The sequence below is a fragment of the Triturus cristatus genome, chromosome 1_2 (genome assembly GCF_964204655.1).
Source record: "Triturus cristatus chromosome 1_2, aTriCri1.1, whole genome shotgun sequence".
Classification (NCBI taxonomy): domain Eukaryota; kingdom Metazoa; phylum Chordata; class Amphibia; order Caudata; family Salamandridae; genus Triturus; species Triturus cristatus.
The window spans coordinates 984,134,894-984,158,431 of NC_140580.1; the positions used below are offsets into that span (position 1 = coordinate 984,134,894).

A 23,538-nucleotide genomic window follows, 5' to 3' on the forward strand; every position below is an offset into this window, starting at 1 on the left:
TGACCACTGGACCAGAAGCAGTTAACTCCAAACTTGGCATACTGTGCCTTCTGATCAGAGGCATCTTTAATCTGCTCAAATGTAACCCTTGGCATCATGGTTTTAGTTGAATACATTTTCTTGAAACAAATATAACTGGAAAATATACCACAGTATAAACCATATGTGCAGATGCGCATATTGCCTCTCGTGAGTTATAGACTCCGTCCCACACACAACAAGGGGAGAGGATATAGCCTGACGGCTAGAGCGGTCAACTGCAAAGCTGGGGAAACGTGTTTGAGTCTCGGCAAGGGATGCACAACATCCTGCGATTCTGGGCAAATCACTTAATCTCCCCGTGCCTAACAAAATGAATGTGTCCCTCTGTAACGCAACTAGTGCTCGTATGGAGTGCTCTGATACCTTAGGGTCAAGTTTGTGCTATATAAAACTCCGAAGCAAAAAAAATGGAAATAAATTACATTTAATTTTCTCTGTGTATATAATATAAGACTATTCGCAGTCGAAATGCGGTAATGAAATACATTTTCAACTGCCATGCATATTCCCCCTGAGCGTGCGCTTTATTTTGCTTGGGAGAAGAATATTAGCCAGCCGCTGAATCCGGATTAAGGACTCCAAAACTACAAAACTACCAAGGATATTGGTCGCTACTCCAGAGGTAAGCTTGGCCCATGGGGACGTTGCTCTGGTGGGGGGGCATGCATGCACTTGTGCTCGGGCGTACTCCCTCGTGGGTGTGGCGCTAGGGGTTCAAGTACTTACGTCTCCGATTACTGGCTAACTAAGGGGAATTTATTATTTAAATAAGCATGTGCTGGATTGACCGCGAATTTGACCGGTGCTTCACGACTACATACTTGCCCCAAAAACTTTTACTGAACAACATAAAGAGTACAATGGCACCCTTGTAACATACTCGTATTCTTCCACATATCTTTGCAACGCTCCAAATTTCTCAATGCAAAAACACCAATTGATGGACAGAATGCAGAACAATGTCTTACATTCACCCCAGTACAGAGATCTGGGCCTAAATCCATCGTTTTTTTGCTCACCATGCCGTTCCAGTTTGAACCCAGCCATATGCAAATCAGTCTTGACCCTGTGCCTCATGGGTACAGTCCAGCCCGAACTGCCAAGCCAGGTCCTCCCTGGACTGGAAACAAGCATCCTAGGACCGGTTTCGGGGTTTCACCCCTCTTCAGCCAGGATAGCTTGATTCCAGTGGCATGGAGAGCACGGGACCCACGTCTGGGCATATCCTTCCCACTCGGTGTGACAAATGCAAAAACACCAATTGATGGATAGAATGCAGAACAATGTCATACATTCACCCCAGTACAGAGATCTGGGCCTAAATCCATCGTTTTTTTGCTCACCATGCCGTTCCAGTTTGAACCCAGCCATATGCAAATCAGTCTTGACCCTGTGCCTCATTGGCATCGCTATTTGATTGTCTTTGGTGAATGTGGTGATGACAGCCCATATGGGTCGAATTGGTTTGCACTACAATTCCCAGAAATCACGGCGGTTGCCGTCCAGATTTTCCGAAGTATGGCAATTAAAGCAGGACATTTGTTGTAAGTGCGATTGTAATTTGCCCCACATGATGCCTCTGATGAGGGCAGTGACCCGAAACGCGTCACGCGTCACGCGTCAGGCATGGTATGGCAGGGTAATGGATTCCTAACTACCGTTTTCTTTGAGGATCAACCGTTGAACTAACTATAACGGGAGAATTTCTATGGTTTTGTACGAGTGAAATGTCCAACTAACTATAACGCCCCTGAAACCTATGTTTTTTTCAGTGAATTTCGAAGGTTTTTTAAATGCTAATTCCTAACTATAACGAACCTGAAACCTATGGTTTTTTCAGTGAATTTCAAAGGTTTTTTAAATGCTAATTTGTAACTATAACGTGTCTGAAACCTATGATTTTTTCAGTTAATTTCTAAGGTTTTTTAAATGCTAGTTTCTAACTATGCCTACAGTGGTAGGACATGTAAAGAAAGAAGAAAAAACACACAGAAAGAAGAAAAAGAAATGCAGAAAGAAGCAACAGAAGTCCTCAAAGACGAAGAAAAGTGCAGGAAGAAGGAAGACGTGCAGAAAGAACAAACAGAGGAGCAGAAAGAGGCCTTGTTACAAAATCGTCCTGTACCCTCAACTTTTTCAGATGGGTACTGGTGGTAACTGACTAACCAGTCCTAGAGCCAGTGCTATGCTAAAAGACACTTAGAATACCGTTAAAACACCTACATACACTAGGGAACACTATGCGTTGGGATACCCCTGTGATTACCATGGCCTCCTTTGTAAGACCCTAGTACATGATAGGGCAGGGGGATTAAAACTACCGCTTAAAACGCGCCACAGGGCACGTTTGCACACTGGTGAAGGGAGGGGCGAGCTGAGCTGTGGCCGTTTTAATTTGGTGGAAAAAGTCCCCATGAATCCTGAGTGTCCCTTGGGTACAACTAGCCCACTAGGTACCTCCAGTAAGCGCCACATAGCTATGTTGCAGAGAGGTGTAAAAAGGTCACGACCTGGACCACCTCTCTGCAACGCAGCGCAGTGGCGCTTACTGGAAGCACCTGGTGGGCTAGTTAGCCCCCAGGGGCCCTCAGGATTGAAGGGGAATTATTTCCCCAACTTAAAAAGCGTCACAGGGCGTGTTTGAACACGTCACCTTAGGCCCCGTCCCCTCCCTTCACCACTGTGCAAACACACCCTGTGGCCGTTTTAAGTTGGGAGATTAAGTCTCCTTGCATCCTGAGGGTCCCTGGGGTCCAACTAGCCCACTAGGTACCTCCAGTAAGCACCACAGAGCTGCGTTGTAGAGAGGTGTAAAAAGGGGCACAGCCTAGACCACCTCTCTGCAACGCAGCGCAGTGGCACCTACTGGAAGCACCTGGTGGGCTAGTTGGCCCCCAGGGGCCCTCACGATTGAAGGGGAATTATTTCCCCAACTTAAAACGTGCCACAGGGCGTGTTTGCTCACGTCACCTCAGGCCCCGTCCCCTCCCTTCACCACTGTGTATACACGCTCTGTGGACGTTTTAAATTGGGAGATTAAGACCCCTTGAATCCTGAGGGTCCCTAGGGTCCAACTAGCCCACTAGGTACCTCCAGTAAGTGCCACAGAGCTGCGTTGCAGAGAGGTGTAAAAAGGGGCACAGCCTAGACCACCTCTCTGCAACGCAGCGCAGTGGCACTTACTGGAATTACCTGGTGGGCTAGTTGGCCCCAGGGGTAGGGTGACCAGATGTCCCCGTTTTCCCAGAACGGTCCCTGTTTTTGGAGAAGTGTCCCGACACAGTGTCCAGGTTAAACACAGAAATGTCCCTGTTTTTCATTGTTACGGCTGAGCATGCGCGCGCATACTCTCTTTGCACTGTTTACAGCATGTGTTGTCACTGAGGTGAGTGCTGTAGCAAGAAGGGAAATCCTTTGAAGAGAGACATTTTACACGCAGCGCCACCTACGTCATTTTGCCAGCCAAAGTTTCTACTTTGAATAAAACAATATTTCTTCATCCTGTAGTTTGTATTCATAGCCATACAAACTTTTCAGTAGCCCTTATGCATACCGTGCAATGATTAATGCATTGCTCATTGCATGTTTTATTCCTAACCAATTGATGCATCTGTGTTCTCCATATCAAAGCTATGACTTGACCTTTTGACTGACTTTTCAGATCACGGCAAAGGGTTTAGCTGGAAAGAGCTTAAAGGAGCAGGGTTAACGCCTGTGGAAGAGGCGAGAAGCGCTGCTCGACCTTTTTGCTCAGGTCTTCACACTATTGCACTATGAGATGATACCAATGGCTAGAGTGCACTATACATATCCCAGTAAGGTAACATGACATCTGAGCAGTGACCACGTAAATGTGGGAGGACTGTGTGGTCGGCCAGCCTTTGCGACTCTTAAGACCCTAAGGCAGTAATACCTGGAGAGAAGTGTTTTTTTTTACATTGGTCCAAGGCTGTCATTTGGCATTTTAGCATTCTGCAGTTTACCTCCCATGCTTTTCTGTCATGAGCAACTAAGCAACATTGGTGAGTTGTACTTTACGTGGTGCTGACGCAGCAGCTATAGAAATAAGCTTTGATAAAGCTAGTAAATCTGGCGTCTGCTAGTCTGTGATGGTCTATTGATTTTTGGCAAATATATGCTATAGTCCTTAAAAGTGTAAATGTAATAAAAGTACTAATGCTGCTGTGCAAAGGAGAGGGGTGCCAATAAAAGACCGCAAATTTGTTGTCTGCAATGCTTCATCTCTGTGGAGGGAGCTGCCATTGTAGTCCTTTTTCTATGTGTATGACAGCTGTGAAATTATGTCGATGGTTTCTGCAAACCGGAGTCCTACTTTTATGTCTATGACCTGTCCCCGTTTTTTGTTTTGAGAATCTGGTCACCCTACCCAGGGGGCGCTTTTGCAGGGTGCTGCAGGGAGGGGGCGGGGTCTCCGGGGCGATGCCGGTCTTTTTTTTGTGTGTTTTTAAGAAGGGGGACTGTGTGCCCCCCCTTTCTTTTCCTAAATTTTTTGGCCCTGGGCCTGACTCCTATTGTTTGGTTTTTAATTTTTTTTTTTTAAGGGGCCCCCTCCCGAGGCCATAATCGGCCCGGGGGACCCCATCGCCCGGGGCAAGGCCTTTTTTTTAATTTTCATTTAATTGGAGGGGGCTGCGTGGCCCCCCTCCTCAGGCCATTTATGGCCCCGGGGCCCCCATCCCCCGGGGCCGGCGTTTCCTATTATTTTTATTTTTTATTTGTTTTTATAATTTCGGGAGGGGGGCGGCGTGGCCCCCATCCCGGGCCACTTATGGCCCCGGGGACCTATCCGATGGGGACCGTGGGTGGGTCCCCAATCTCCCCCTGGTCCCACCGGCTCCCCGCCTCTTGCGGGAGCCGGCATTGCTTTTCCACATTGGAAGCTGCTAAGATGCAGCTCCCCGAGTGGAAAAGCAAACTGCTTTGGTATTTTTGAAGAGAGAGCAGGTTTCCTGCTCTCTCTTCCAAATACCAAAGCAGAGTTTGCTATGGCAGGGTGGGAGCCGCGAGGCTCCCGCCTTCCCATAGCAAACAGCAGTGTCCCGGGGGTGGGCACCCCGGGACACTGCAGGAGCCTGCCCTGGGGGGTGGCGGTCCCCAGGGCCATGACAAGGCTCCAGGAGGGGGGCCGCATGGCCCCCCTCCCACCATTTACAAAGCCCCGGGGGTAGTGGTCCCCGGGGCTTGGGGGTCCGTCACGGACCCCCTAATTTTAATATTTAGAGCCCCAGGGAGGTGGCGGTCGCCGGGGTGTGTTGGGGGTTCAAACCCCCCACACAGGTTTTTTTTGTTTCAAGAAAAACAAGCCCCGGGGTGTGGCGGTCCCCGGGGCTGCGGGGGGCCGTGAGCCCCCCACAAATAATTTAGATAAGCCCCGGGGGTGAGGTCCCCGGGGTTTGGGGGGGCCTTTGAGCCCCCCCACACATTTCCTTCCAAAGCCCCGGGGGTGGCGGTCCCCGGGGCTGGGGGGGGCTGTGAGCCCCCCCGCAATTATGTTTGAAAAGCCCCCAGGGGTGGTGGTCCCCGGGGCTGGTGGGCCCCTTCGGGCCCCCCATCCCAAAACAAATATTGCCTCCGGGATTTGGTCCACCTAGGAGAGAAATATTAATGAAGCGCGGGAGCCCGCGCTTCTTTTAAAAAACAATTTAGGATGAAATTCATGCTGGGTGCGCGAATCTCGACGATTTAAAAAAAAACAATGCTTTTTTGGGCCCTGGGGGTCCTTGTGGGACCCCCTGAGCAGGCCTAGGGGGTCAGGGTGTTTCTACCCTGCCCCCTTTTTGCGCATGACTTTTTCTGTTTTCTTGTGCCTCGGTTCTTCCGAGGCACAAGATGACAGCCAATTAGCATAAAGCTCGTGATCGGGAGGGTGCGCGGATCCTGCGCGGCCATAGATATATATGTGTTTTTACTTTTGATTTTCTCAGCAACTACTGAACGGATTTACACCATTTAACAAAAAGGGTTCTTTCTGAACCAAGAACTACCTCTTTGTCAAATTTGGTGTAATTCCGTTCAGCAGTTCGGGCTGTAGCCGTGTCTAAAGTTTCCTATGGGAAATTGCACAGGGAAACACGTTTTGGGACCCCCCCTTTTTTCTCGGCCCCCGCTTGCCAAATCACCCCGAATCTTTCGAGATAGGAGCGGACTGGAGCGCCCCACAAGTTTAGAAAAGTTCAGGAAGATTCGTCAACCGGCGCCAAAGTTATTGGGAATAGAATGTTGAGAATTTCCTATGAAAAATAGGTCCTAACTATAACTATCTACTGGCGACCGCCAGTAGATAATATATATATATATATATATATATATATATATATATATATATATATATATATATATATATATATATAATGACAGTAAAAATAAAAATATATGTGGCCTGATAATACACTTGTTTTTAGAGCAACTGTACTAAGGAAATACACATTAGCACATTTATTACTACATTGTAAAATTTCAGTTCATTACCACAGCATATCAAAACTGACATGAAAAGCACCCTTTTACTTCTCATGGGTTGCATGTAACAATTACTTTAATAAGGGAAACAAATCTACTAATAGTCATGAGGTCTCTTCTGTGTGAATTTTCTATTCTGCACAAATGTAACCCCTTGCATCTTGGATTTGATTAAGAATCTTGTGCATAATATGTTAATTCCTAATATTGTTGAGGGAGTGGAGGGACATCATTCCTCACTCTAAGCCTTTACTAATATGTTTTGCGCCCCTCCACACACTCATCAATGAAAAGTTTACACGGGAGTTTGACTACACCCAAACCCGCTGCATATGGCCTGTGCAATGGTGTTGGACACAGGGTCTGCATTGAACAAGAAAGTTCAAAAAAGACATTCAGTTTTCCTTGGCTAGTAGCAAAAATTTTAACGACTAAAGTCCTTGTGTAAAGTGGGTCCAGCAGCTTATATAATAGGACTTTAAGGTCCCCGCTAATCTGCTTTCGATTGAGGCTTTGTCTTTCTTGCCAGCAGCTTACACCTTATGTGTAGCTTGTCCTAGAAACTTTTTCTACACAGCATGCATCTAAGATCTAAGAATACGAATTGCTGTATAGTAGCCTTGTGTGCTCAGTTGTCGACAGAGCGGTTTCAGCCATTTTGCCCACGATGATTTGTACGCCGGGCAAGCAAACATTAAATGGGCAGTGCTTTCAATCGGGGCCTTGCAACATGGGCAGTTTTTCTCCTTGCTTGGGCTCCACTTTGCTGTCGCCTCACGAACAGGGAGAGTTCCGAGCCTAAAGTGGATGTAGAGTTCTCTATCTAGTGGTACTTTAATTGTGTCGAGAAAGGGCTCAAAATATCCAGTCTGCTTGTGGGAATAGAATTCTAGTGTTAGTTTGCCCATGCTGAGATTATGGTTCTCTTGTAGGTCCACCCATTCCCAGTATAGGCGTTTGAGTTCCTCTCTCCTCGGGGGTACCTAGCCGGCCCAGCAGCCCTGGAGACCCATAGCTGACAGCGTTCTTTTAATATCAGCAATCCAGCCTATTTTCCCGCCAGTGTCTAGACTAATAATCTCAGTCATGGCTTCTACATAGGAAGAGAGTTCAGGCGTCCGCCTAATGTGGGCCCAAAAGAGTAGGGGGGGGCAACCTAGCTATGTCACCCAATGACCACCTACACAGATCTAACAATAGGGGAGCAAGGTGGACGTACTTGGGTACCATGACCAGGTCTCTCAGAAATATGTATCCTGACCTGCAGAGCTCATCAAGTTTTTCGAACCCCCAGACTTCTGCTCCATAAAGGGCAGAGCTGACTGCTTTTAGGTCGTAGATTTGGAGTGCTGGGGCTACGGGCCTAGTATGAGAAAGGCGATATTCTTTCCCAATTACTCCAGTTATTATTTTATGTCCCAGCAAAATCTTTGCTATGTGGGGTTTCCAGGACATCTTGTCAGAAAATCTTATGCCCAGATAATCAAAGGTGTCCACCTTTTCGAGGGGGACACCACCTAGCAAAGGGCCACTTTTGTATGACCTGTGGCAATTAAAAGCCATAAATTTGGTTTTAGAGATGTTTATGACCAATCCCATGTTATTGCAGAAAAGTTGAAATCTATTATTAACATGCTGTAACCCTGCTGGGGTCTTAGATATCAGCAGGGTATCGTCTGCGAATAACAGGGTTGGTATTTTGTTTTTAAAGTTTCATGCAGATTTATATGACTCACCAAAACCTCCCTGTGCTATCACTACTAGCAGAATCTGAATCTCAGAAGTGGTGCAGGCAGAAGAGAAGTATTCCCAACTATTACTGCAACAAAATACAGTATTCAAAACAGTGCAAGTCTGGAATAGAGTTCTTTAGGAGTGTTGTGTCAAATCCATTTGTGAAAGAAACTGAAATGGTCAGGTGAAGATTGAGGTGCACTTGAAAGTGTGTGTTACACTCATACCCCAATATCCAAGGTCAATGATTATTGGATCTAGGTCCATTGGGAGGAGTGTGTTACAATGTCATATCAGAATACCTGGGGTGATTAAAGATTTGATTGAGTTGCATTGGAAGGAATGTGTCTGTAATGCTGGGGATACATTTGAGGTGCATTGAAAGGAATGGGTAGTTAATACCAGACTATTTAAGATATAGCGTGATTCTGGATTGAAATGAGATGTATTTGGAAGGGGTGTGCTATAATGCAATAGGGAAATATCTGAAGTAATTCAGGACTGAATTGAGTTGCATTAGTAGAGGTGTGTTTCCTGTCATACTAGATTGTCTGGAACAACTGAAGAGTGAACTGAAAACATTGGAAAATATATGTTAGGCCCCAAAGTAGAATAATGACGGTGACTAAAATCAGGGTTGCAGTGCATGACTAATAAAGATCTAATTTGCTGCACTGGAATATCAAAGTTATGCAGTTTAAAATGAACATGCATTGGAGATGATGCATTATGTAGTGTGTCCTGTGCACCTCTTTTATTCCTCACAGACCTGATAATTTTCTAAGTTTGAGATATGCAACAGATTAACGCAATAATGAGAGTTACCTTCTGAGGGTCAAAGTTGCTCATTACTGGAATCTCCATAGCCTGCACCTGAAGCAGGCCTGAGAAGAGCAGACCAAGGCTTATCCACATCGCAGACATGATGGTCTTCAAGGTCTCAAGCTGTCTGTGACTCTGGGTCTTTTATGGCTGGACTACTCTGTCTCCTGAGGCTCAGATGATTGCTGCGCCGCACACTGAGCATTTATACATCTCACTACAGGAAGTAAAGCAGGAAGGTTATTTGCTGCCAAGACTTTGTTATGTAACACATTGCACCACTGGAGATACAAGAGATATCTTGATGATCTAATGTCACTTTTATGCTGTCAAATACTTGACTCTGCTTGATAAAACTGGCTTAGTTTCTGGTTGCATGCACTGATTAACAAAAGATCTTAATTTACGGTTAAGTAATCTCCTACATTGGTTTCCTGGCATAGCTATTCTAGCTTGCTTGCTCCAAATGTGGGAAGAAGATAAAGTGCAAGCCAACTGTAGGTCATGAGGTGATCCCTAAATCTTAATTGCTGGACATCCATGTGAGACACCGAAACATAGGAGAGCAATGTGTGATGGTTTTCACATAATGACATGTTGCATGAGTTTAAAGTGATCACCGGGCATGACAAGGCAGTAGGGAGATTCATCATATTATTGAGGTGCAAAGGTCAACTTTACTGAGTAGAAGAAAGCAACTGTAGAGTATGCCATTAATGTCATTGCTAAAACTCATGCGTATTCACATGGGATGAGATGATATGCAGTCAAAATGATGTATTGCTGTCTAAAGGGGCAGACTCAATCCAAGCAAGATTCCAAAAAACTGTTTCCTGATCTGTACTGGACAAAGCAAGTCATACTGTTTTTCCCCTTTTGTCTTGAAATTGAACAGATGCAAGTTTGGGTCTTGTCTTCAGCCCTTTTAATCCTCTGAACCTCTAGAAATTAGGGAATTTATTGGTAATGTTGCTGTCTGTCCCTTGTACTGCTTTAGTGCGTATTCCAGACCACTGCTACCCCATCTTAAAAATAAGAGTCAAAGCATTAAGATTACTTTCTATTTTGCCCGGAATGGCCATGTCATGAATGCAAGAAAGGTATTCCACAATGTCAATAATATAATCTACTAACATGTTCCCCACATTCAATGTGTGGTTCAATTGTCTTTCTCTATGTATTAGATGTTCTTCTTCCACGGAGTACCTTTAGGCGTAAATCCACCAGCAAGTCCAGGAGCGCCCAGCCTCTATTATTGTGTCTTTTGTCATTTTTTAGAGTGATGTGATACCAGAATATAGTTGTTAGATTATTCTTTAACAAAATAGTGCTAATTGCAGTTAATAATGGAAAATCTACACCTAGTGTGATGATTTGTTTGTAAATACTATTTAGAACACAATATATATGTACATATAAATTACTGAAAAAACAAATGGTTACACTGGCGTTATAGTTAGGTTTTGCAATAAGTTCTTACTTGGCATTAAAAATAACCTTAGAAATTCGCTGCAAAAAAATAATTTGAAGGGACTCTATAGTTAGGTGAACATGTTACAGTTTCAAACTAACAAAACAACTGAAACTCAGCAGTGATAGATCTCTCAAGTAACTATAACTCGTGCCCCAAAGTATCTATGACCCACGCCCCCACCGTGTACAGTTTTGTCATCAATAATGTCATTTCAAATGTTTCGGTAATGTTATCTATGATCTCATAGAACATGTCATGAGTGATGTAATATGTGGGGTAGTTAGCAGTTCACGGTGAGGGCATGAGTTATAGTTACTTTCAGGCATGAGTTATAGTTACTTTCAGGCATGATTTCAATACATTTAAAAGTATATGTGCTTTGAGACCCGCGAGGTTCCCTCTGGGACCACCCCCACCAGGCTAGTGCCAAAAAAAATGAGCTCACTTAATGGCCAAAGATAAACATATTTCTAACATCATAGCACATTTTGAGCCCCATTAGGCATATTCCGAAATATTATGAAAATTCAAATGAAACAAAACAAAATTATAGATATCTTAGCTCTTCCACGTTACCTACAGCTCCCCAACTGCTCAGTGTACATTATTTTCAATTCCAACCTATAAAAGAAAAAATATAACATAAAACAACAGTCAGTGCCCTAATGTACCTGTATGCTCAGAACATGCAGCAATTAAATATTCGAAAATATCAATAAAAACATATAGGCAGAGAAAGTATAATTACACGTACAAAAATGTGTACATTTCCTCATCAATGTTCAACCCAAGGAGTTCTTTAGTTCCTATCCTTAAAATGTACTTTCTTCTAGTTGTCTCAATATGGCTTCTCTATCTCTTCCCCTCATGGACTGTGGTATTTGGTCTAGCATGCTGTATGTTAGAAGATCAGAGTTGATCTCTAAAGTGCCTACCAACTGAATAAGTATCATCAATGTTTTTTACCGCCCGTATGTGCTGCAAAATATGTATGTGAACCCTAGCAGTCTGGATGCACGTCTTACACACACAGCAGCTACTGGATTGGTTTTGTTGACATGCCACCTCCATAATTACCAGGAAGACTGGTTTTAACACATGAGCGCGCTGCGAGGGGAACCGTAGGGCTTTCCAGCAATGTGTCTTACCCGTATTGTCCAGGATTACCAGTTTAGTGGGAGCCAGCGTGTGGGAAAACCCATCTTTAGAGTCCAAGCAGCATCTCATTCCATGACAAAATGCTATAAGATTGTTTACTGAATGTCACAGTGCTCTAAATTGGCATGGAGAGAATTTTTATTTGTATTCATTGAGCGGATTCATAGTCTCAATATAACTTTATTGAGCACTTGCGCAGATTGCTTTACACAATAGGGCCATAATACCAAAAAAGGTGCTCATTGTTTCAATATAACTTTATTTAGTACTTGACGTATATAGGTTTAACCAATGGAGCTGAGATGTACAAATTATTGTGAGCCCAGCGTCCGTTTGATTGTTTCTGAATTATTGTTAATCTAATGTTTTGAAACATTGCCTAGCCCGGAGTATAAGTAGAAAAAAAGTGTTTAATCAATACAGTGATATATTATACATGTATGTTCCAATATGGCCGCCATTGCCGCTTCAGTGGTTTGTCTGCCTTCAGTGTCGGATTTCTGTGTAAATAGGAAGCTCAAACATGTGCAGGCATCGTGAAAAAGGCCTTTGTAGTTATTACGGGAGCTGGTATTTTTATATATATATATATATATAGATAAACAATTGCCCTGGAGCATTCCGAGATCACACGACAGACGTTCCGCCATCCGGCTCTGATTTGTACCCTCCCTTCGCACTCCACATGTCTTTAAAAGTGCCGACGCGTTTCAGGGCTTCCATGCCCCTTGATCTTGGGCTGCACAAAAGAAAATGGATTCACGCATTATTCTTATATCCGGTTCCTTTTATTTAATTCAAGCCCCTCAGTGGGCGTTCGCTTAGTGCACAGTCCATCTGAAGCTTTGTGGGACTTGAAGTCCATAATGCGCATACACTGCTAACTTTAAGTAAGCTCCATTGTTCTTTTGTTGTATTTTGCTTAATTTATCAATTACCTTGAGAAGGTTGCTTTGCGCTTAAGCAGGTTATTTGACAAGGAACGCTGTGCCAAAGAATCCCACAAAGTTGGAGACTCAAGCCTCGCCTCGCTGGAAGTCACGTTTTGCTCCCTGCAGGCGATGGTGCTTCTCGGCACGGCCGGGCTGCCGTGTGCAGATATAGTTAAACAATTGCCCTGGAGCATTCCGAGATCACTCGACAGACGTTCCGCCATCCGGCTCTGATTTGTAGCCTGCCTTCGCACTCCACATGTCTTTAAAAGTGCCGACGCGTTTCAGGGCTTCCATGCCCCTTCATCTTGGGCTGCACAAAAGAAAATGGATGCACGCATTATTCTTATATCCGGTTCCTTTTATTTAATTCAAGCCCCTCAGTGGGCGTTCGCTTAGTGCACAGTCCATCTGAAGCTTTGTGGGACTTGAAGTCCATAATGCGCATACACTGCTAACTTTAAGTAAGCTCCATTGTTCTTTTGTTGTATTATGCTTAATTTATCAATTACCTTGAGTAGGTTGCTTCGCGCTTAAGCAGGTTATTTGACAAGGAACGCTGTGCCAAAGCATCCCACATGTCATCAGTGATGTCATTTGAGATGTCATCAGTGATGTCATGAGTGATGTCACTGACCATGTCATGAGTGATGTAATATGTGACGTCATCAGCAGTGCATTGCAGGCGCGCGAGTTATAGTTAGCTGAACTAACTATAACGGGGGAAGTTCAATGGTTTTGTACAAGTGAAAAGTCCAGCTAACTATAACACCCCTGAAACCTATGGTTTTTTCTGTGAATTTCTGAGGTTTTTTAAATGCTAATTCCTAACTATAACGTGCCTGAAACCTATGGTTTTTTCTGTGAATTTCAAAGGTTTTTTAAATGCTAATTTCTAACTATGCCTACAGAGATAGGACATGTGAAGAAAGAAGAAACAATGCACAGAAAGAAAAAAAAGAAGTGCAGAAAGAAGCAACAGAAGTCCTCAAAGATGAAGAAAAGTGCAGGAAGAAGGATAACGTGCAGAAAGAACAAAAAGAAGAGCAGAAAGAAGCCTTGTTTCAAAATCATCCTGTACCCTCAACTTTTTCAGACGGATACTGGTGGTAACTGAGTCTGACTAACCAGTCCTAGAGCCAGTGCTATGTTAAAAGACACTTAGAATACAGTGAAAACACCTACATACACTAGGGACCATTATGCGTTGGGGTCCCCCTGTGATTAGCATGACCTCCTCTGTAAGCCCCTAGTATATAATAAGGCAGGGGGATTAAAACTACCTCTTAAAACAGGCCACAGGGCGTTTTTGCACACGTTAACTCAGGCCCCGTCCCCTCCCTTCACCGCTGTCTAAACACGCCCTGTGTCCGTTTTTAGTTGGGAGATTAAGTTCATTTGAATCCTGAGGGTCCCTAGGGTCCAACTAGCTCAGTAGGTACCTCCAGTAAGTGCCACAGAGCTGCGATGCAGAGAGGTGTAAAAAGTGGCACGGCCTGGACCACCTCTCTGCAATGCAGCTCAGTTGCGCTTACTGGAAGCACTTGGTGGGCTAGTTAGCCCCCAGGGGCCCTCAGTATTGAAGGGAAATTATATCCCCAATTTAAAACGTGCCATAGTGCGTGTTTGCACACGTCACCTCAGGCCCCGTCCCCTCCCTTCACCACTGTGTAAACGCGCCCTGTGGCTGTTCTAAGTTGAGAGATTAAGTCCCCTTGAATCCTAAGGGTTCCTAGGGTCAAACTAGACCAATAGGTACCTCCAGTAAGCGCCATAGAGCTGCGTTGCAGAGAGGTGTAAAAAGGGGCTTGGCCTCAGAACACCTGTCTGCAGCGCAGCTCCCTGGCGCATACTGGAGATGCCTGTTGGGCTAGTTGGCCCTCAGGGACCCTCAGTATTGAAGAGGAATTAATTCCCCAACTTACAATTCGCCAGGGGGCGCGTTTGCAGAGTGCTGCAAGGAGGGGGCGTGGCCTCCGGCACGATGCCAGTCTTTTATTTATTTTAATTTTTTAAGAAGGGGGGCTGTGTGGTTCCCCTTCTTATTCTAATTTATTGGCCCTGATGACCCCATCCCCCAGGGCCTGTCTCCTAATTATATTTTTTTGACCCCAATCCCCAGGGCCGGCCACTGTTTTTTATTATTTTAAAAATATATATATTTATAGACACACCTAGGACATGCTGGACAAACCGTACGTACCTATCACCATGACGATTTGCGTGATATTCATTAAAAGGCGACTATGCATACAATGAATCCACGTGGAATGTATTTACACCACTAGTGAAGCTCTGACATGTCTGATGCCCTACCGTGCCTAATCCCGGTAGACACCCTTGTCGTTTATTTATACAAACATGGGTAGCTATTGACGGGCACATTTAATACACATGCACACCAAGCCATTCAAAGGGGATTCGACAAAAATTCGACCAAAACTATGCAAGAAACCCCCCTCACGGTTAATAAAACACACATCCACTGCCGGATGTGTAATACTTTTTATTTTACTCTCTGGAAAGGGGACGAACATCACTTGAGAGTCACAGCGCGCTCCTGGCAGAGCCCAATGCTGTGTTACACCCACCATTGCCTGCTGAGTGCCACACACCTCTGTCTTGTATTCCACTAGCTAGTGCATATGCTATGACACTCTCTAGCCCATGTGCACTGTAACTCCACCCCGTGAATATGTCATGCCACACTTGTCTTCGCACGGGTTATATTGCCCCATCTAACGTGCCTTCCTCGATGCCTATGTTATAACGCACAGTGCTATGCCATACATATTACAATCTGGGATCCATATCTTTGTCACAGTGCATATGCAACGTTACACTCCCCAGCACATATTTTATATTACAACTTTAGAGACTAGTTAGGTTACACAACACTGCCCTGTGCATATTACACTCCAAGGCGCATATCGCATAGCACGCGCTAGTGCCTGTGCTATCTCGCGCTCTCCAATGAATCTGTAATTGCGCACAATGTATTGCATATTATATTTCACGCCCGGTTCATCTTATATCACACTTTTTGGTGCATAGTTTATACCATACACTATATCTAGTTTTCATTTTCAATCGTGCTCTCAGGACTATGTTCTATATAACACTGTGTTCACCTACCCTTTTCACGGGCATTACATTTTGCGATAGGGGGTGGAGGGTCAGGGGGTGTTTCTGCCAAGTGAGCCCGGAGTCACAGTCACAAACGTCCTCTTCTTCCTGAATAAAAGTGAGATTATGCTGCATACTTGTTCATATTTTAAGTAGTTCGCACCGACACACGTTTTAAAAACAATAAAGTTCCTAATACCCGCCTTCTCTGAACAGTTAGCTTGCTGCCCCATCCCCCTCCTCCCTATCCTCTGTTGTGTGAATCCATGGACTAGCCTCCTCCCTCCTGCCATGCATGGTCTGATGTGCTGCCACTGCCCTCAATTTAGTATGATGTACCAGTCCACTCCTCCTGCCCTCCATTGCCCAATTCTATGCCCCATCATTGACCTCCTGCTTAAACTCTGTGCTTAGCTTGCTGCCCCTATTCTTCTTCCCCCTGCCCTCCGATGTCTTTGGGCATGCCCCTGCTCCATCCTTTTTGCCCACCATGTTCCATAGACCTGCCACTCCTATCTACTCTGAGTGTTCTGTTGAGCTGCCACTCCCCTCCCACCTGCCTAGCATTGTCAGATGACTGTGACCTGTCCCTGCCACCTCCACCCTGCCTGTCCACATGCCATGCCCCTATCCTCTTCCTCCTGTCCTACATGGTCCATTGTACTGCCACACCCTTCTGCCTTCCCTGGTCTGTTGTGCTGCAACTGCTCCTCCTGCCTGCCCCGTGCGGTCTGTTGTGAGGCCCCTTCCCCTGAACTTTCTTGTCTGTGCACAGGTCCTGACCCTCCCTTCTATCCTCCATCGTCCTTTGTGCATGCCCCTGCACCCTCCTTCTTGCCCATCATAGCCATTGTGCTGCCACTAACCCTCCCACTTGCCATGCATGGTCTTCTGTGCTGCCATGGCCCCTCCCACCTTCCCTGTGTGGTCAGTTAGCTGCCCCTGACCCCCTCCCACCTTCCCTCCATGGTCTGTGTGTATGCCATCACAGTCTCAGTGTTGCTCTTCATGGTGTGTCTTGCTTCTAGTGCCCATCCTGCCTGACCTCCATGGCTATCTTGCTGCTCCTGCCCTGTCCCCTTGCCCCCAGCCCTCTGTTTACATGTGCAGACCCCTACTCCCTCCCTCCTGGCTTGTCTGTTCCATTGTAATGCCCCTGATCCGTCCCTCCTGCCCTTTATGGTCTGTTATGCTGCAGCTTTCTCTCCTGTCTGTCCATTATGGTCAGCTAGCTACCATTGCCTCTTGCCCCTCTGTTCTCTGTTGTCCATGTGCATGGTCCTGTCCCCTCCCTCTTGCTTTCTATGGATTGTTGTGCTGCACTCCCATCCCGCATGCCCTGTGTGGTGTATTGTGCTGCTGCAAACCCTGATGCCTGCCCTGCAGGGTCAGTTTGGTGCACCTCTCCATGTCTCTCCTGTCCTCTGTTATCCAAGTCCATGTCCCTACCCCATTTCCTTCCATTATCCAATGTACCATACTTGCGAACATTTTGAACTTGGTAAGAAGGAGATTTTGAAAAAAAACTGGGGTATTGATTTTCCCCTTTGAGTTACATTGAAAAAGAGGAGATTGTAGACAGGAGACAGATCAAATAAAGCCCATTTGAGCTTAAAAACATTGGATGTTTCCTGGCTGAATCGGGTCTGTTGGCATGTATGGTTGTACTACCATTGCCTCTTCCTTCTGCCCACAATGGTCTATTACATTGCCACAGCCTCTCTTGCAAGTCCTGTATTGTTGGTTTGTTGCCCCTGCCCCCCTTTCCACTGCCCTCCATAGTCTGTTGTGCTGCCACGGCCCTTCCTGCCTGCTCAGTGTGGTGAAATTGTTGCCTTTGCACCCTCCTACCTGCCTTCAATTTTCAGAGTCCGTGCCCCTGGCCTCTGCCTCTCAACAGTATCCTAATGAACAACTAGATTGCTAACATTCTATATTTATTACAAAAGTGTGGAACGCCTGACGTCATCTTGATGTAATCAAAACTGTAATACCTAGAGCATTTCCTTTAGAAATTACATATATGAGAGGGTCTTATTGGCATCAAAATTATGGTTAGTGCTCTAAAAGACTAAAATAAGGACATATTTTCTGAGTTTTCAAATAGCGACAAAGCACTTTTAAATTATTTGTTATCTTTATGTTTTTTTATCCAGTTGACCACTTGATTAAATGTTGCACTTAGGGGAGAGGATGTGGTGTTACTTCCAGAACTGCAGACTTTGCAACTGGGGAACCAGGTTAGAGTTTCTGCTTCAGCTCGACATTCTGTGATTCCTTTTCAAATCACTTAGTCTCCCCATGTCTACAACCAAAATGAATTTGTTCTTGTGTGATGTAACCAATGCTCATGTAAAGCACTCCAATACCTGACAAGTCTGCACTATATAACACTGCAAAAACACAAAATAATAATTGTTTTGCACACTTCTGTCATTGGGCTATATTTGGGCTACATCTGGGTGATTTTGGGCTACATTTGGGCTCTTTTGTCTCCGGTGGCCATCTTGGGAGATTTATTTGTTATGAAGTTTCCCAATTTCCTGCAGTCTCCTCAGTAGGAAATGCTTTCAGTTTTTTACTTTGATTCCATCATGAAAGTATTCAGATATGTCACACATTTGCCATAAATTCTGAATGTTAGCACTCTAGTTGCTCATTAGATCACTGTAGTAAAACTACTGTTCACCATGGAAGTCTGCTCCTGGTATTAAAAGTGCATGTTTCAGTATGCATGTCAGAATTTTTTCATGAAATAGAAGAGGATTTGAGAAGTCACTCAAAATGTGCCCTCATTTTCTTTCTTCAGCATTAATCATAATTTCTATGGCAAAATGAACCCCCTCATTGTGTTCCTTTTTAAATTAAATGTTTTAAGTGTTACCAGTTTATTCCAATCAAGATGGCTTCAGGTGTGCCATACTTTTGTCATAATGAAGACAGTAAGCGCTCTAGTTGTTTTTAAGAACACTCTGGGACATTCTGTCATTGGGCTATACTTGGGCTACATCTGGGTGATATTTGGGCTACATTTGGGCTCTTTTGTCTCTGGTGGCCATCTTGGGAGACTTATTTGTTATGAAGTTTCCTAATTTCCTTATTTACTGCAGTCTCCTCAGTAGGAAATACTTTCAGTTTTTTACTTTGATTCAATCAAGAAGGCATTCAGATGTGTCACACATTTGCCATAAATTCAGAATGTTAGCACTCTTTTTGCTCATTAGATCACTGTAGTAAAGCTACTGCTCACCAGGGAAAACTGCTGCTGGTATTGAAAGTGCATGTTTCAGTCTGCATGTCAGAATTTTTTAATGAAATAGAAGAGGATTTGAGAAGTCACTCAAAATGTGCCCTAATTCTTCTTTCTGCAGCACTAATCATACTTTTTTTATGGAAAAATGAACCCCCTCATTTTGTTCCTTTTTAAATTAAAGGTTTTAAGAGTTACCACTTTAATCCAAGCAAGATGGCTTCAGGTGTGCCATATGTTTATCATAAGTAGGACTGTTAGCGCTCTAGTTGTTCTTTGGAACACTCTGGGAAGCTGCAGTAAAACACAAAGGAATCAACTGACAGTCTCTGCCCTTGTTGGATGTACATGTTTTACTGAGAATGTCAGACTTCATTCTCACATGACTGAGAAAGATAATGTGAATTTACAGAAAATAAACTCTCAGTTTAGCTTATAGATCACCTTCCAAACCTCTGTGGGAAAAGCATGAGAAAATATTTTTCTCTCAATTATGATATCCCAGCAGAAGGCTTTTTCACATGGTGAAATCACCTTGGAACATACCACAATTCCTAAAATGAGTATGGTACCATCAACAAATGATTTATAATGTAACTAAAGTCTTAAAACCTTCTATTAACTGCAATGCTTTTTAATGAGGTGCTATCATGTATATAGGTCCCAAGATGGCTGCCAACACTTCTTGGATGAAGTGCTGACAGCCAATCAGATCTCAGGATGAGATGTGTGGTTAGGCTCCGCCCACATATATATGATTTTACTTTTGATTTTCTCAGGAACTACTGAACAGATTGACACCAGACCTGCAAAAGGCACTTCCCTGACCTGAGGACTACCTCTCTGCCAAATTTCAAGTGATTCTGTTCAGCCGTTCGGGCTGTACCTTGGACTAAAGGTCCCTATGGAAAATTGCATGGGGAAAACGCGTTTTGGGACCCCCCTTTTTTCTCAGCCCCCGCTTGACGAATCCCCCCGAGACTTTCAGGGTAGGAGCGGAGCGGAGCGCCCCACCTATTTTGAAAATTTCGCAAGGATTCGCCAACCGGCGCCAAAGTTATTCCAAATAGAATGTTGTGGATTCCCTATGGAAACACGGTCCTAACCATAACTATCTACTGGCGACCGCCAGTAGATAATATATATATATATATATATATATATATATATATATATATATATATATATATATATATATATATATATATATATATATATATATATATATATATATATATATATATATATAGATATATATAGATATATATAGATATATATAGATATATATAGATATATATAGATATATATATATAAATGAACACTCCTCGCTCAGAAATGGAATGACGACGCCACGTCTTGACAATCTATATCAGATTTTAATCTTCGGCAGTGTCGGACGCGTTTCGCCTGAACCAGCAGGCTTGTTCACCAACAAAGTTTTGTAAAAAAAAACACCATTTTAAAGCTGTGCACATGACAAGTCACATGATAAACTACAAATAAAGTGCAATGAAAAACAGACTCGTAGTTCATTTAAGATTCACCATCAAAGCAAGAACAAGCATAGCGGAATAGGTGTGAGTTAAACTCAAAATAGTGCATATACTTTTCCTGCGTGAATACGCAATGAATGCTCAACTCCTTAATATTTAACACACCAAACCGTAAATGTTGCCCTAGTGGGCATGCACAATGGTTCTTGCTACCGTCTGTCAAATTAAGCCCTAGTGGGCAAGCACTACACATGATTCTGCAACCTATGAAAGCAAATATGGATTTGTCTTATTCTTTATAATACAGTGCTACCCAGTGTAAAACTAACAAAACATTACAATTACACAAACATGTTTAAAAAAGAGATTACGGAAAGATAGCAGCAATGGCATAATACTAATGGCCTAATTGGAAACCTATCTCAAGCCCTTATAGATGTGTATACAGGTCCTCTTTCATGTTAAGGCCTGACGGGGCTCTGCTGTTTAGTTCTAAAATATAGCGGGATTCCAGTTTTCTTAGATCTTTTTCCCTATCACCCCCTCTAATATTGGGAGCAATTGCATCAATGACAAAATATGTGAGACCTAGAACATTATTCTCATGGTATTTTGCAAAATGACGAGCAACAGGGTACGTTTTATCCCCATTTTTAATAGCTCGAAGATGCTGCAGGATTCTTTTATGGACTGGTAGAATGGTACTGCCCACGTATGATAGATTGCATGGACAGTTCAGTACATATACAGCAAAATCAGTTTTGCAATCATATTGCCCTTTGATGTTCTTTTCAATTTTAGAGCAACCCGTTACATATTTTGAGGTATTTTTACCATGATGACACGTTTTTCACTTAGTGCATTTGATAAGACCATTCTTACGATGCAACCAAGAAGCTTTGGGGCGTGTAACTATGGGTTTGGGTGCCATGTTGCTCACAAGCATTTGTTTAAAGGATCTAGCTCTTCGGAAAGTTATTAAAGGTCTGGCTGAAACTAACTTGTTTAACACAGGGTCATTACGGATCAAATGCCAATGTCTTGCCAGAATATTTCTTACTTGACCATGTTGTTTATTATAGGTTGTTATCATTCTACACTCATTTGATCCATCTTCCCTGCTCTTGGCTTTCTTGCTAGACCCTGTTTTTTTAAATAGAATATCTTCCCTTGTTTTATCCTTAACTTTATGGACAGCTGCTTGAATACATTCATCCCCATAGCCTCGGAATTTGAAGCGGGAATAAAGATTTGTCAATTCAGTCTCCCTGACTTCGTGCTCACTACAATTCCGCATAGTTCTCAAGAATTCCCCATAGGGGATGCTTCTGATCAAATTGTGCTGATGAAAACTAGTTGCATGAAGCAACGTGTTTCCTGCCGTCGGTTTCCGATAGATTTTGGTATGTAGCTTGGCATCTTTTACATATACTGTAAGATCAAGGAAATTGACTTCTGTATCACTTGTGAATTTCATATTTAGATTATTAATTTGCAGCTGTTTCACAAATTGCCTGGCTGATGATTCAGAACCTTTCCAGACGACAAATAAGTCGTCTATATACCGACTCCAATGTAGTATGTTGTTGTGCCATACCTCCTGGTACTCTTGCCGGATCACCTGCTCCTCCCACCAGCCCATATGCAGATTCGCATAGCTGGGGGCGAAGCAGGTGCCCATTGCAGTCCCACACAACTGGTGAAATCGTTCCCCATTGAAAAGAAAAAAAATATTCTTTAAACAGGTACCTATCATGGAAATCAGCATTTGTGGGTGTGCCCATAAAGAAATTTGTTGTGTGCCTAAAAAATGTTTAATGGCATTCAGGCCATCTTCATGCCTGATACTTGTATACAGTGTTGTGACATCGATAGTTAATAAAAGCATATCTTTTTCCCAAGGTAAATCATAAATGCTTTTCAGAAAATCGCCCGTGTCTTGTATAATAGAGGGTAACAATTTTACCATTGGGCATAGAAAGGAGTCAATGAATTTGGAGGTATTTTCCAAGGCACTTCCAATGGCCGAAATAATTGGCCTCCCCGGCGGATTATTGAGATCTTTATGCACCTTGGGTATAAGATAAAAAACTGGTACTATTGGATTGTTGATCTTTAAATACAAAAACTCTTCACGTGTTAACAAATTTTGATCAAACCATTGTTGCAATTGTGTATTGTACAGCTGATGCCTCTCTAACATGATATTGGAGGGGACTCTAACATAATTAACTTTGTTGTTCAGTTGTTTATATGCTTCGTCCAGGTATTTCTGTCTACCCCACAGGACTATATTCCCACCTTTATCAGCATTTTGCACAATACAATTATCATTCGTGGACAGTTTTTTAATCAAATCCATACACTCTTTCTGCTGTTGTGAACATTGTTTATATATTGCGCCAGTACATTTTCAAATCATTCACTACCAATTCATTAAAGACGTCTATCGAGTCTCATGCAGACATGGGAATGAATTTTGAACGTGGTCGAAAGTGCGTGGCCTCACTTGCACCAATATTGATCCCTTGATCATTGGCAATTTCTTCTGTGGTTAAATGCCCATCATCTGATGGCATGATTTCGTCGTTGGTACTACTGGATCCCATTTGTTCCAAGTCACACATCAAATCCATATCATGTACTTGTAAATTGCACAGTTCTCCTTGCTCAGCCACACTTCTGTGTACACCTGTTGTTTTATATCTCCCAGGGTCTGACGCAAAATGTTTTTTTACCTTTAACATTCGTGTATATTTAAATGTGTCAATTCTTGTTGACACATAATCAAATTCTTGTGGTGGGCAAAAAGACAATCCCAATTGTAAAATCTTTTTTTCTTTCTCAGATAGGGGGATAGGCGTTAAGTTGATCACTGCTGATTGATTCATACTTTGTGATTCATCAATTATTTTCTCTTGTTCTTCCCATCTATACTGGCGTTGTTTGGCCCCTTTCCGCCTCTGTTTCCTCTCCCTCTTCCCCTTCTTGGTCCTCCGTAATTCGTCATGGTTCTTGGTCGGAGGT

General features: G+C 43.5%; 1 protein-coding gene across 1 annotated transcript in view; it reads right to left on the reverse strand.

Annotated features, from left to right (window-relative positions):
• LOC146868521 (olfactory protein-like) overlaps positions 1–9,180 on the reverse strand; it is a 30,956-nt gene extending 21,776 nt beyond the window's left edge. The window contains exon 1 of the mRNA XM_085624130.1: positions 9,082–9,180. Coding sequence (XP_085480256.1) covers positions 9,082–9,180 — 99 coding nt within the window. The remainder of the gene's footprint in view (positions 1–9,081) is intronic.
• Between the last annotated feature and the right edge of the window lie 14,358 nt (positions 9,181–23,538).